We start from the raw sequence: 12,523 nt of genomic DNA on the forward strand, positions 1-12,523 counted from the left end.
ATTTATTAAGTGGACTTTTAAAATAAGAACAAGCGATAGTTAACATTTCAAGATGTCATCTTGGATATCTGCCAACTCCACCTGTTAACTCCTGCATCCCCGTGTTAATGAATGATTGAGAGGGAGAAACAAATGTGAGAAAACCATTTGCTTATGCTTAATTCTTGACGGATTAACGTTACACTTACACCTTGCGCGCGAGTATAAAGTAGCCTACTATACAGCGAGAAAAGAAACAAGTGGTTGCATATCAGGCATTACCAGCACGTTTACTGCCAAAGAGGGCATTTGAAAACGCTCTCTCCCATCGCCGTTCTGGCAAGTTGTGCAAAAATCTTTTGCAGGTAAAATACTGGCACTGTACCTGTGAAAACACAGTTTATGCCTAGTTACACTCCTCTGTCATCCCCTGCTTTGCTGAGTCATGCCTACATCAACCCTTTCTTTGCTGTATCATCTCTACAATCGGTCCTTTCTTTGCGTTCTCATCTCTACACCAACTTTGCTGTGTCATACTTTACCTTCATCAACCTTATCTTTATTTCGTTCTTTTGTCCTAGTTCTCAAGACTGTCATAGTTCACTCACTGACATTTTTGGTTTGTAATAGAAGTTATAGTGCTATAGCTATACATATATTTGTGTGTGTGTAAAGCTTCGTACACACCGCCGGCGAATTGGCGAATAGCGAATTAGCGTATAATTCGCCTTTTTTTAAAAACCTTATAAAGTCAATGGAAGCATCCACACCAAACGCGAATTTTGAAAAAGCGAAAAGGCGTCTGTTTTTTATTCGCCCTTGTGTCGAATTTAGCTTACGTTCAAAGGCGAATTCCTCTCTCTCTCTGTATCAAAGTAAGCTCACTCTACCCTATTTCAAGAGAGAGAGAGAGAATGGTGGAGGGACCTTCACGTTACATTGAGGCCGAGGGGAACAGTGTCTTTCTCCTTTTCCGTGTCTCGTCGTCTGCGTGGCTGCTTGGGAAAAGTAGCCTACTCGAATGTCTTATTACTGGTAAAAGCATGGTTTATGTGTTTGTTATTGTAGGCTACTGTATATCTGCAAAAAGACCAATGTTTTAAAATAAATCGCTGGGTATTAAATAGCCTACAATAGGACCCGAAATGAGTGGATTAGAAGGAAAGTACTGGAAATTCGACTAAAGTACAAATACCTACAAGTACAGGCTACTCAAGTAAATGTAGGCTACTTTTAGTTACTTTACACTGACTTTCTTTTTTTACAGACCGAAACCCGTGACATATTGTCCCGAAATCCTTTTATTTCCGAGAGACCCGACTATTTAATCATTATTAAAACCCTCTTTCATGTAACTCACTGCAGCCGTGCAGCGTGCGCTGTTAACTGATTGACAGGCAGAAGGAGGCTACCAAGGAATCTATAATATTAAGATCGAAACAAAAGCCAGAGATTAAAAGGAATACTTTTAGGCTATTTTCTACTACAGAGAGTAAAGTCAACTTGTACGCGGTCGCGGCTGCTTTCTCATCATCCTGGCAGCAGGCTACGCATCACGCATGCATTACGCACGCACCATCTTTTCCCCCTGCTGTTTAAACTGATCCCAGACCAGCATTATCATCTCTCTGTTACACAGCCATTCATCTCGCTGCCTCACGGCTTACAGACCATGATCCTAGGTCAGGCCAGCCTAAACACAGCACACATGTTAAACAGAACTCCAGGCAGTAGTTCGTTCCTTATAGCGCGCGCACACACATTGATTGATTGCTTTACAGTTTGCATAAAAAAGCAGAAAGTACACACACAGTACGGGTCCTCTTGGGTCCTCTCGGGTAATACACATAATGATTGACAGCCCCGTATTCCGAGGGTGATGCGGTCATTCCGACCCGGCTATGATAAAACGGGATGGTGTTTTTTACTGGTGTTTCAGTCCGAGTGTGGGGAAAGGGTGCGTTCGGAAATGCGCACCGGACTGCGCGGGCGTTTATCGTGGGCTTGCCCAGGCCTTACGGCCTGGGCATAAATATAACGATTGCATTCACCACGGCTTCGTAACTCGCGCGGCGCTCCGCCGGCCGCGCGGCCCTGGCCCGCTCTTCGCGGCCACTCGCGCCTGCGGCGCTCGGGGGCGAAGAGCAGGACCAAGGTCCGCTGGCCTTCGCGCCGCTTGCAATGTCGTGGACAATAAAACGAGCGCACCCTTTCATACACTCTGACTGAATCACCAGTAAAAAACACTCTCTCATGATAAAACACTGACCGACCCTGTCTACTCTGCCCCGGCCGGAGCTGAGGGGAGGGGAACGGAGAACGCGTGTTGTCCTTTCTCCTGTGGCTATGCAGGGCTGCAGGCAGATATCGCCCCTCGTTTTTAGGCGAATTAAGCGTATATTATACGCATATTCGCGTCGCTTTTTGGTGTGTATGGAAAAGGGCGAATGGCGAATTCTTCGCCTTTTTGGTTTGCTTTTTCACGTCGCTTTCGCTAATTCGCCGGTGTGGACAGAGCTTTAGTGTTGTAAAAAATATCGATTTACCAAAAAGTATAAATTTTAAATATAGTATCGATTTTCAATATGACTTTTCCATGGTATCGATAATATCGATATTGATACTCAGTTTTTATCTCTCGTTTGTTTACACCAGCATTACTTTTATGTGTATCCTTCCTACTTTGGCTTATTCCTAGTTATTTTAAAGGCCTATTTGTACTTAGAATGTGAAAACATCAAAGGCAGGCCTTTAAAAAGTGCACTACCATCTACCTCAAGAAGTTCTGTATTTTTCATTAAATAAAAATAAACATTTTTGCACTAAAACCGCTGTGGTTGCGTGGTATCGAAAATGTTATCAAGTATCGAAATGTTTCAAAATATCGCATCGAAGTTAGAAATCCAGAATCGCGACAAGCCTAGTGTGTGTGTGTGTGTGTGTGTCTGTCTGTCTGTCTGTCTTCTGAATTGATAACTGGTTCTAAATGTCTCTGAGGTTCTACTACTGGTAAATAAATGGCCGTCCTCTGCTCCTCTCCTCTTGCAGGCGTGGGCTGATGCTTTCAGGAGTAGTCCAGACCTCACCGGTGTCGTTCACATCTACGAGGAGCTGAAGAGGAAAGGCATCGAGTTCCCCATGTCAGACCTGGAGACGCTGTCTCCCATACACACACCTCAGCGGGTAGGGACACTGTCTCCCATACACACACCTCAGCGGGTAGGGACACTGTCTCCCATACACACACCTCAGCGGGTAGGGACACTGTCTCCCATACACACACCTCAGAGGGTAGGGACACTGTCTCCCATACACACACCTCAGAGGGTAGGGACACTGTCTCCCATACACACACCTCAGAGGGTAGGGACACTGTCTCCCATACACACACCTCAGCGGGTAGGGACACTGTCTCCCATACACACACCTCAGAGGGTAGGGACACTGTCTCCCATACACACACCTCAGAGGGTAGGGACACTGTCTCCCATACACACACCTCAGAGGGTAGGGACACTGTCTCCCATACACACACCTCAGAGGGTAGGGACACTGTCTCCCATACACACACCTCAGAGGGTAGGGACACTGTCTCCCATACACACACCTCAGAGGGTAGGGACACTGTCTCCCATACACACACCTCAGAGGGTAGGGACACTGTCTCCCATACACACACCTCAGCGGGTAGGGACACTGTCTCCCATACACACACCTCAGCGGGTAGGGACACTGTCTCCCATACACACACCTCAGAGGGTAGGGACACTGTCTCCCATACACACACCTCAGAGGGTAGGGACACTGTCTCCCATACACACACCTCAGAGGGTAGGGACACTGTCTCCCATACACACACCTCAGAGGGTAGGGACACTGTCTCCCATACACACACCTCAGAGGGTAGGGACACTGTCTCCCATACACACACCTCAGAGGGTAGGGACACTGTCTCCCATACACACACCTCAGCGGGTAGGGACACTGTCTCCCATACACACACCTCAGCGGGTAGGGACACTGTCTCCCATACACACACCTCAGAGGGTAGGGACGCTGTCTCCCATACACACACCTCAGAGGGTAGGGACACTGTCTCCCATACACACACCTCAGCGGGTAGGGACACTGTCTCCCATACACACACCTCAGCGGGTAGGGACACTGTCTCCCATACACACACCTCAGCGGGTAGGGACACTGTCTCCCATACACACACCTCAGCGGGTAGGGGGCCGTCTCTCTCTCAACATCTAAATGAGGGCATTTAAATGAATTTAATGTGCCATTATTGCCATATCCTATTGGGTAAGATGGATAAGATATGATAATGCAAATACACTAATTGTGCGACCGTGTGCACCAAGTGTTCATTTATAAACATACTGTATCTACACTCTATATTCAGTGGTTTTCAACCAGTGGTCCGGTAACCAAATCAAATGGTATATCTTTAACTCCTGAGAGTGTCAAATTGTACGCTCTCAAGAGTTAAATTATTGTTTAACATCTGCATTAATTTACAAGAAGTCTACACAATTAGAAACTGTTATTTTGGTCAGCTATCTTATCTTTCCTTTGGCACCACATCAATACAGAATAGATTTGTGGACAAAATCTTGTCCAACGACACCAACATATTCTATGTTTTGGGTCTGAGAGGCTTAACCCATTCAGAATGGGTACACATTTTGTGTTTCATTATTTTATGCTTTAACTATTGAAAAATAGCAGATCTACAAGCTCACAGCGCGGCACCGAGTGCCGCGCTGCGAGCTTGTAGATCTGCTATTTTTGGAAAATCGTGAAAATTTGAATTTTGACCCGATTCTATAAGTGTCTTTTGAATCCTTCTAAGATTTTTGGAAAAAACCCTATGTTTCTATGTCAGCAATCCGGCCAGCCATCGTCAAAGAAAAGGTACTTTTCACTTAACTGGAGCTCAGTTGGTCTGTTCTTGAGAGACTACTGTGTCAGTGGTTCTCAAACCTTTTCATGTGAAGGACCCCCAAAATGATATGTATTTGGCCACGGACCCGCATCTCAAAATATTTAGTTCCAGGGACCACCCAGAAGCAAAATTTGAGTTACAAACGTTCGCTTTGAAAATACATATATTCAAAGATTTGCACACATTTTCACGACTTTTTCAAAAATAGCAGATCTACAAGCTCGCAGCGCGGCACTCGGTGCCGCGCTGTGAGCTTGTATATCTGCTATTTTTCACTGGTTAAAGCATTCAATAATTCTAGGCCTAAATGGGTTAATCTCATCAAATGGTGGTCCGTGGCTCAAATGCTGAATAAATAATGGACCTTGATCTGAAAAATGGTTGAAAACCACATTCAATTACTCTTAACCCATTTAGACCGGGAACGCATCTGTGTCACGTTAGATTTGATGTTTTAACTATAAAATAAATGGCAGATACAGTATACAAGCTCACGTGCCGCGCTGCGAGCCTGTAGATTCTTGAAAAACTATTTTGCAAATCATTGAATATACTGTATCTATACAGCGAACATTTGTAACTAAAATCTTTCTTTCTCTGGGTCCCTGTAACAACATATTTTGAGATGCGCGGTCCACCACAGTCAAATTAAGTCTTTCAGAAAACCGATTTAGAATACTTTTTTTTAGGCATTTTTTCAAGACAAATACTCCAATTCCCAAATGCAGCGTGGTATCACGTGACCGGGAAATCCGGCTCCCTCATAAGACAGCAGTGTAATGAGATTCACAAAAGTGCATTTATCTCCTAATCTAACTTTTAAACTATCGCAAAAAAACCAAAAAAAAAACAGGACATACTCGGATTACATCTACTTTACTCTGACCCTCCGAAATAAGGTAAAATCAATTAAATTTTGGGCACTATGGGATTTTTGTTTCATCTTGGGCACTCAATGTGTTAACGTTATCTATGTCTCTTCTTTAAAGCTGGCGTCCGCTCCGGAGGGGGAGTCGGCCCTTCAGAAGTACAGCGCCCCCGCTGCGGCCACACAGCCCCCGCCCCCGCCCCCGCCCCAGCCCCAGCCCCAGCCCCAGCCCCAGCCCCCCCCTCAGCCCCAGCCCGCGTCGCACACCGTGCCCCCAGCCTACGCCACCGTCCCTCAGGTCCCACACATCCACGCGTCTGGCTCCATCAACCCCACGCCTGAGCAGGTACGATAGGACGGTGGTTCTCCACCTTTTCAGGACGCAACCCCCAAAATAAGCATATTTGAACTGGGGACCCCCCACCCTGACGAGCAATTGGATTGGTAAAGAGTTTAGGCATTATATTTTGTATATCACGGTTCTGTTGTGAAAATAGCAGATCTACATGCTCACAACGCCTCGCGTTGCGAGGCGTTGTGAGCATGTAGATCGGCTGTTTTCACAATTTCTGCCTCTAATATTTGACAATTGGGCCAATGTTTAATTTTAGAGAGGTGTTAAAAAGTCCTTAAATTGTCACTTTAGAAATGTGCAGATACCCTCTATACACTTAAACGTTATGTTGGCTTGTTTACTGTTGAGTGAGAAAACAATGTTACATATTAAAGTTAATCATCTGGGGACCCCCCAAAAGTATTTACATATAGCAACGTCATTTATTTTACGTTCTTTTTAATACGAATTTGAAGGTTTTCAGAAACCTTAGGTTAGGTTTTAGAAGGAGTTTTTAGGCCTTAGGTCTAAATGGGTGAAAGTACATTTTGATACCAATACCTTGTACTTTTACTCAAGTATATTTTGAATTGTGGACTTTTACTTGTAACGTTACGGTCACACCGTACAGTGCACTTATTATTCTATGAGGGTGGATTCTGCAAATGCATTTCAATGGGAATGGAGTGGTTTGTTGCCATTTGCTCCATTTCCATTGAAATGCATTGGCATAATCCACACAATCTCATAGGTAGAATACAAGTGTGGTGTGACCATGCCCTACATTGCATTATTGATACTTTTACTCCAAAATGTCAGTACTTTTTCCACCACTGACGGCTCATGGCTGTATTTGTCAAAATAATGAGAGTAAAAACCAACTTGGGCCTAACTTCTGTTGTCCTGAAATGACCACAAATGTGTGTAAGTAATAATATTTTTGGCTTCAAGGGAACCTCTAGGCTTCTTTAGGCATTTCTTTAGACACCCTTGAGCTAGACTAGAGCACTGGTTCGCAAACAGTGGGTTGGGACTCATTTTTGAGTCCCTTGGTTTTTTGTCTCCTAAATTTTTTTTATTAGTATTATTTCAAAACATTTTCAAAAAACATTCCCAAAAAAGCAAATTTTCGTGATAAATGCAATGATTTTTCCAAGTACGGTAATTTCATGAAAAAAAACAAACGTAATGGAAAAAGAAATTCCATAAATTAGAAAACAAATGAGAAAAGCGTTGTGGATCTGCTGTTTTCACTAGATTGGGTCCCGGGCAAAGGTCTAAATCTCTCTTTTGGTTCTTGAGCTAAAATGCTTGGGAACCACTGATCTACAGTAGATCATGTGTCTCCTCTGGCCTCCAGATCTGCCGGCTGCGCAGTGAGCTGGACATTGTGCGCGGGAACACCAAGGTGATGTCAGAGATGCTTACAGAGATGGTACCAGGCCAGGAGGACCCTTCAGACCATGAGCTACTGCAGGTTAGACCCGTGTGTGTGTGTGTGTGTGTGTGTGTGTGTGTGTGTGTGTGTGTGTGTGTGTGTGCGTGTGCGTGCGTGCGTGTGTGATGGGACGTGGGGGGTGGGCCGGTATCGACATTTTGTTATCGTGGTTACCGTCTTCCCATTTACCGCCGGTATTGCGGTAATTACCGCACCCCCGTATCTATTAATTAAGGTTCGGCGATAAGCCAAAATATTGCAATTGTCTTCCCAAAAGTCGCCTATCCACAGCCTGACTGCCCGAGTTATACTTCCCCGTACAGCACAGCGGGTCTGGCTTTGAAAGGAGCAGATCTACAAGCTCACAACACGTCGCATCCGCGACGCGTTCTGAGCTTTTAGATCTGTGCAGTGTGCACTGTCGGGTTACCATAGAAACGTAGGCTACTTGGGCTTTTCAGACACAGACAGCTGTGTGTGAACAAACCAGAAAAGAGACGGGTAGTAAGATCATGTACAGTGATTCTGTAAACTCAGTAACTCAGGTCTCAAATCGCAGTGATTGAGTGCTGATATATACAGGTTTTAGTTACAAGACTTGACAGAAAAGGTTATAAAATCGCCGACGGGACAACGCGCAACGCAGTGGAAAAAGTAAAATAGTTTCATTTTCGGTTTTAGTCCACGCGGCCCGCGCTCCGCCGGTAATCCGTATGAATGAAAAAGAAACTTCCATAAAGTACTGCCACAACACACGGTATGTATTAACATACTTGTGTCGTGTGGATTACAGAGAAACTTTACGCAGCTCCGTACTCCCCAACGAGGCTGCTGCTGCCCTGCAGGTCTGTGTCTCCGAGTGACGTATGTGGCTTCCAAACATGTGGTACACGGCCCAGAGCAGAGCGGCATGGAGCGCATGCGGTCCTCGCTTCTCCCCTGTTTTAAAACTCGCTTGTTTTCAATAAAAAAATAGACATTTTTTTGTATTTTTTGACCGCGGTAAGCACACTGACACCGTGTCGCGTTGCGACGCGTTGTGAGCTTGTAGATCTGCAAATCTAGGCAAATCTGCAAATGTCCTGCCCCAGGATAATGGATTTAGATTTTGTTACAATCATCGTGATATGACATTTTCATATTGTCCCATCCCTAGTCTGTATGTGTGCGCGCGTGCGTGACGTGCATACGTGTGTGTACCTGTGAGTTATCCCACCACCTCCAACCATCCTCCAAAAGAGAAAGTATACTTTTCAGATCAGCATCAGCAACATTGAAAGAAAACAATATATATTCCACTAGAGGGGGCTACATCTGAAATAGATAGTTTTCATGCATTGATGTGTGTGTGTTTAGGAGCTGAACAGGACCTGTAGAGCCATGCAACAGAGGATAATGGAGCTCATCTCCTGCGTCTCCAACGAGGAGGTCACTGAAGAGCTGCTCCATGTCAACGACGACCTCAACAACATCTTCCTGCGCTATGAGAGGTTCGAACATCCCCTCCCTCGCGACCAAGCTTTTTCCAACGAGTCGGTGCCCCTAAGCTAGATGACCCAAATCGGTAACATTGAGTGAACATTTTTAACTAAAATCTTTGCTTCTGGGGGTCCCTGGAACAAAATATTTTGAGATGGGGGGTGTCCGCAGCCACATACATATCATTTTTGGGGGTCCTTGACACGCCAAAGTTTGAGAACCACTGATATTTATCTTCTAAATACTAAGAGTTTTCTGAGAAAAAAAAAACGTATGTTGCTATATTAGTGGGAAACTTTGTCATGTCAAAATGATATGTATTTGGCCACATATTTTGAAATGGGTGTCATCTCAAAATATGTTGTTCCAGGGACCCCCAGAAGCAAAGATTTGATTTAAAAATGTTCACTCTAGAGATTTAGGTCTTGGAATATCTATTCTACATCTAGCTTAGGGGCACAGACTCGTTGGAAAACGCTAGGCGCTCTTAACCTATTTAGGCCTGAAAAATACCTAAAAATTTCCTCTAAATCCTAAATAATTTTCTGAAAAACCTATGTTTCTATGTCAGTGGTTCTCCAGCCTTTTCATGTCAAGGACCCCCTAGAAATATATGTATTTGACCACGGACCCCCATCTGAAAATATTTCGTTCCAGGCGCCAAGAGAGAGGATTTGCGTTTCAAATGTCTGCTTTAAAAACGCATGCATTCAAAGATTTGAACACATTTTCACGATTTTTCAAAAATAGCAGATCTACAAGCTCGCAGCGCGGCACTCGGTGCTGCGCTGCGAGCTTGTATATCTGCTATTTTTCAATAGTTAAAGCATAAAATAATGGTTAAAGTGGTGACACAGATACTCAGTCTAAATGGGTACAAGGAATTCTGATGATGCATGTTGGCGAGGACGAGTACTCGAGCGTACTCATTCATTCATTCATTGTGTTCTTTGCTTTCCCTTTTTGTTCTTTCCCCCCCATCAGGTACGAGCGGTTCAGGTCAGGGCGGTCTTCTGCTCAGAGCGCCAACAATGGGGTGAGTCGGGTGACTTCAGGTGGTTAAACATCCAACCGCTGCTTCACTCGCACAGTTTCACACAATGTGAACGCTTTCTGCTGCTTGTTCTCTGTTGTTGTGTAGATGTAGAGTTGCATCCCTCATTGCATGGTGTTTTTTTTTTGTCGTTCTTTTGTGTCCACTGTTACGATCAGGGTCTCGAACCAGTTTTGGCCACAACGGCTGGTAGATTTGCCAGCGAATTTGATTAAAATTAATATTGATTATGTGTCCTACCAGCCAGCTTGATTTTTGTGTTTTGCAGAGAAGGTCCTCCAAATGAGGTCTTGTTAACAATGGGGTGCAACAGTCGAAGATAACAAATCAAATGGACAAAAATAAATAAGTTCTCTTGGGATAATTCATCCCTACAAGCTAATAATGTCGCATAGTGTTGCATTGAAACACCATGTGAGCTTGTAGATCTGCTATTTTTTTCAATTTCTGTGCTGTTTTTATACAGAGTGAAGTATAAAATAGAGCTTAAGTGAATTAATCTGATCAATATAGTAGATTATAAAATGAAAGTATAAATTGTTGATATACACTAAGGCTTGCCCACCTGCCCCCGGCAGGTAAATAAAACTTTCTGGCAGGTGAAGTTTGCTTTCAGGTTGCCCGACCGGGCAAATGCTAAACACCTGAATGTGGCCAAACGCTGTCTTCTGGTCTGTGGAATGTAAAATAAGAGCACTGTTTACCTATGTTCTGTTTTTACTGTTGCTAAAATATGAAATAACATGTGTGAAACCACAGACATATTCAATCATAGCTATGTAGGTATTTGGTATTTGGAGGTATTGAGGTATGACATTTTTTTTATCGCACAGCCGAGAAAGAAATTAGTGTTAAATTGAGCGGTAATTCAAATCTTACCTATGATTTTATAATGGACAATTTACTTTTCGAGCAAGTGGACATGACCTTTGGACAAGTAGAACACGACCTGTACTTGCCCGACGGGCAAGTGCCTCTGGTACCTTAGTGTCAACCCCTGATATATAAAAAATAAAGCAAATGATAAAAAAATATAGTAATACCGTAGTAAAAGTAATTGGTAGAATAGTCGCTAAGAAAAGAACCCATAACTGCAGCTCTAGTTACCATGGACCAGGCTGTCACACTGCTAGGCTGGTGGTCCTTTCCCTCCCTGATTTGGTTTCACCATCTGTCTAAATCTGCATGTGATGTTGCTGCTCATCCTGTTCAATGTCTTAAGTGCTGTCGTCCAACACGGCATGTTAAATGGTATTCATTGTTGTTTGTTTTTTTCCTTTCTGTTTTTTGTGTGTGTCTTTTTTTCATGGCTAGCTGAGGCAGGCAAGTATGAATGTATTGTCACCCTCGCTCCCTCGAGTCGTGTATTTTGGCCCCAGAGGTGCTGTTAAAACAAGGCTGGATAATATGGGTTCTTCCTCCACCAATATGATTTGCCCCATATAGCATGTTTTAACCAAGCTGTCCCGATAGTAAAAGAGCCAGAGGCAGATATTGATTGACCGTTGGTAATGGAATACAAGCTTTTTTTTTTCAGTACATACTGTCATGGCGTCACTGAGCTATTCTCATCATTTAGCACAATCTCTGATGTTCTGCCTTTGAGTTGCGTTAAATAAGTTATACTTTGTCACACGAACCTTTCGGCAACATTTTCAACAGAAGATTTTTGACAGAAGATTATTTTTTCCTTTTTTTTTTTCCTTTTTCAGTTTTACTTTAGTCAGGGTTCCCACGGTCATGAAATTCCTGGAAATATTTTGAAATTATATATAGACCTATATTTATTTTCAGTACTGGAAAAGTTTTGGGATTGATCAAGGGTCCTGGAAGGTCCTGGAAAGAATAGCTATGCATTGTCTTTGGTTATTGATTTTGTTAATACCTCTGAAATGACAAATTAAACATTGGCCAAATTGTCAAATATTAGAGGCAGAAAGTGTGAAAATAGCCGATCTATGCCTCGCGTTGCGAGGCGTTGTGAGCATGTAGATCTGCTATTTTCACACTAGAACCGTGTTATACAAAATTCCTCCACTCTTAGTGCTCGTCAGGGTGCCGAGTCCCCAGTTAAAATATGATTATTTCAGGGGTCACAGCCTGAAAAGGTTGAGAACCACTGGCATACACTACCTGTCTTTGGGCATTGCGCATAGGAGTAAGCGACTTGTTATTGAGCTGAATTATTGTTATATAGTCCTGGAAATTGGGTTAAATATTCTGGAAAAGTTTTGGAAATTAATTGGTAAAAATGTGTGGGAACCCTGTTTATACTTTGTCACACGAACCTTTCGGCAACATTTTTCAACATTTTCTTCAGTTTTACTATAGTCATTTTTGTTGCGCGAAAGAGTCGTGCAATGAAGTACCAATTAGCCTAAAGTACCCCAGTGTTGTTCCTATCCTTTCCCTCCCTGCGC

General features: G+C 43.5%; 1 protein-coding gene and 1 long non-coding RNA gene across 4 annotated transcripts in view; both read left to right on the forward strand.

Moving 5' to 3' along the window:
* LOC308303313 overlaps window positions 1-12,523 on the forward strand; it is a 468,570-nt gene that overhangs the window by 435,925 nt on the left and 20,122 nt on the right. The window lies entirely within an intron of this gene.
* The window catches only part of tom1l2b (target of myb1 like 2 membrane trafficking protein b), a 37,518-nt gene that overhangs the window by 4,873 nt on the left and 20,122 nt on the right, over window positions 1-12,523 (forward strand). For 2 of the 3 annotated variants that reach the window (XM_080747654.1, XM_080747656.1), the window contains exons 5-9: window positions 3,028-3,162; window positions 5,920-6,144; window positions 7,493-7,609; window positions 8,927-9,060; window positions 10,034-10,094. In XM_080747654.1, the coding sequence (XP_080603780.1) occupies window positions 3,028-3,162; window positions 5,920-6,144; window positions 7,493-7,609; window positions 8,927-9,060; window positions 10,034-10,094 (672 nt within the window). The remainder of the gene's footprint in view (window positions 1-3,027; window positions 3,163-5,919; window positions 6,145-7,492; window positions 7,610-8,926; window positions 9,061-10,033; window positions 10,095-12,523) is intronic. The other variant, XM_080747655.1, reaches the window with a different exon arrangement.

Source organism: Nannobrachium achirus, assembly GCF_963921795.1.
Source record: "Nannobrachium achirus genome assembly, chromosome: 18".
Taxonomy (NCBI): Eukaryota; Metazoa; Chordata; class Actinopteri; order Myctophiformes; family Myctophidae; genus Nannobrachium; species Nannobrachium achirus.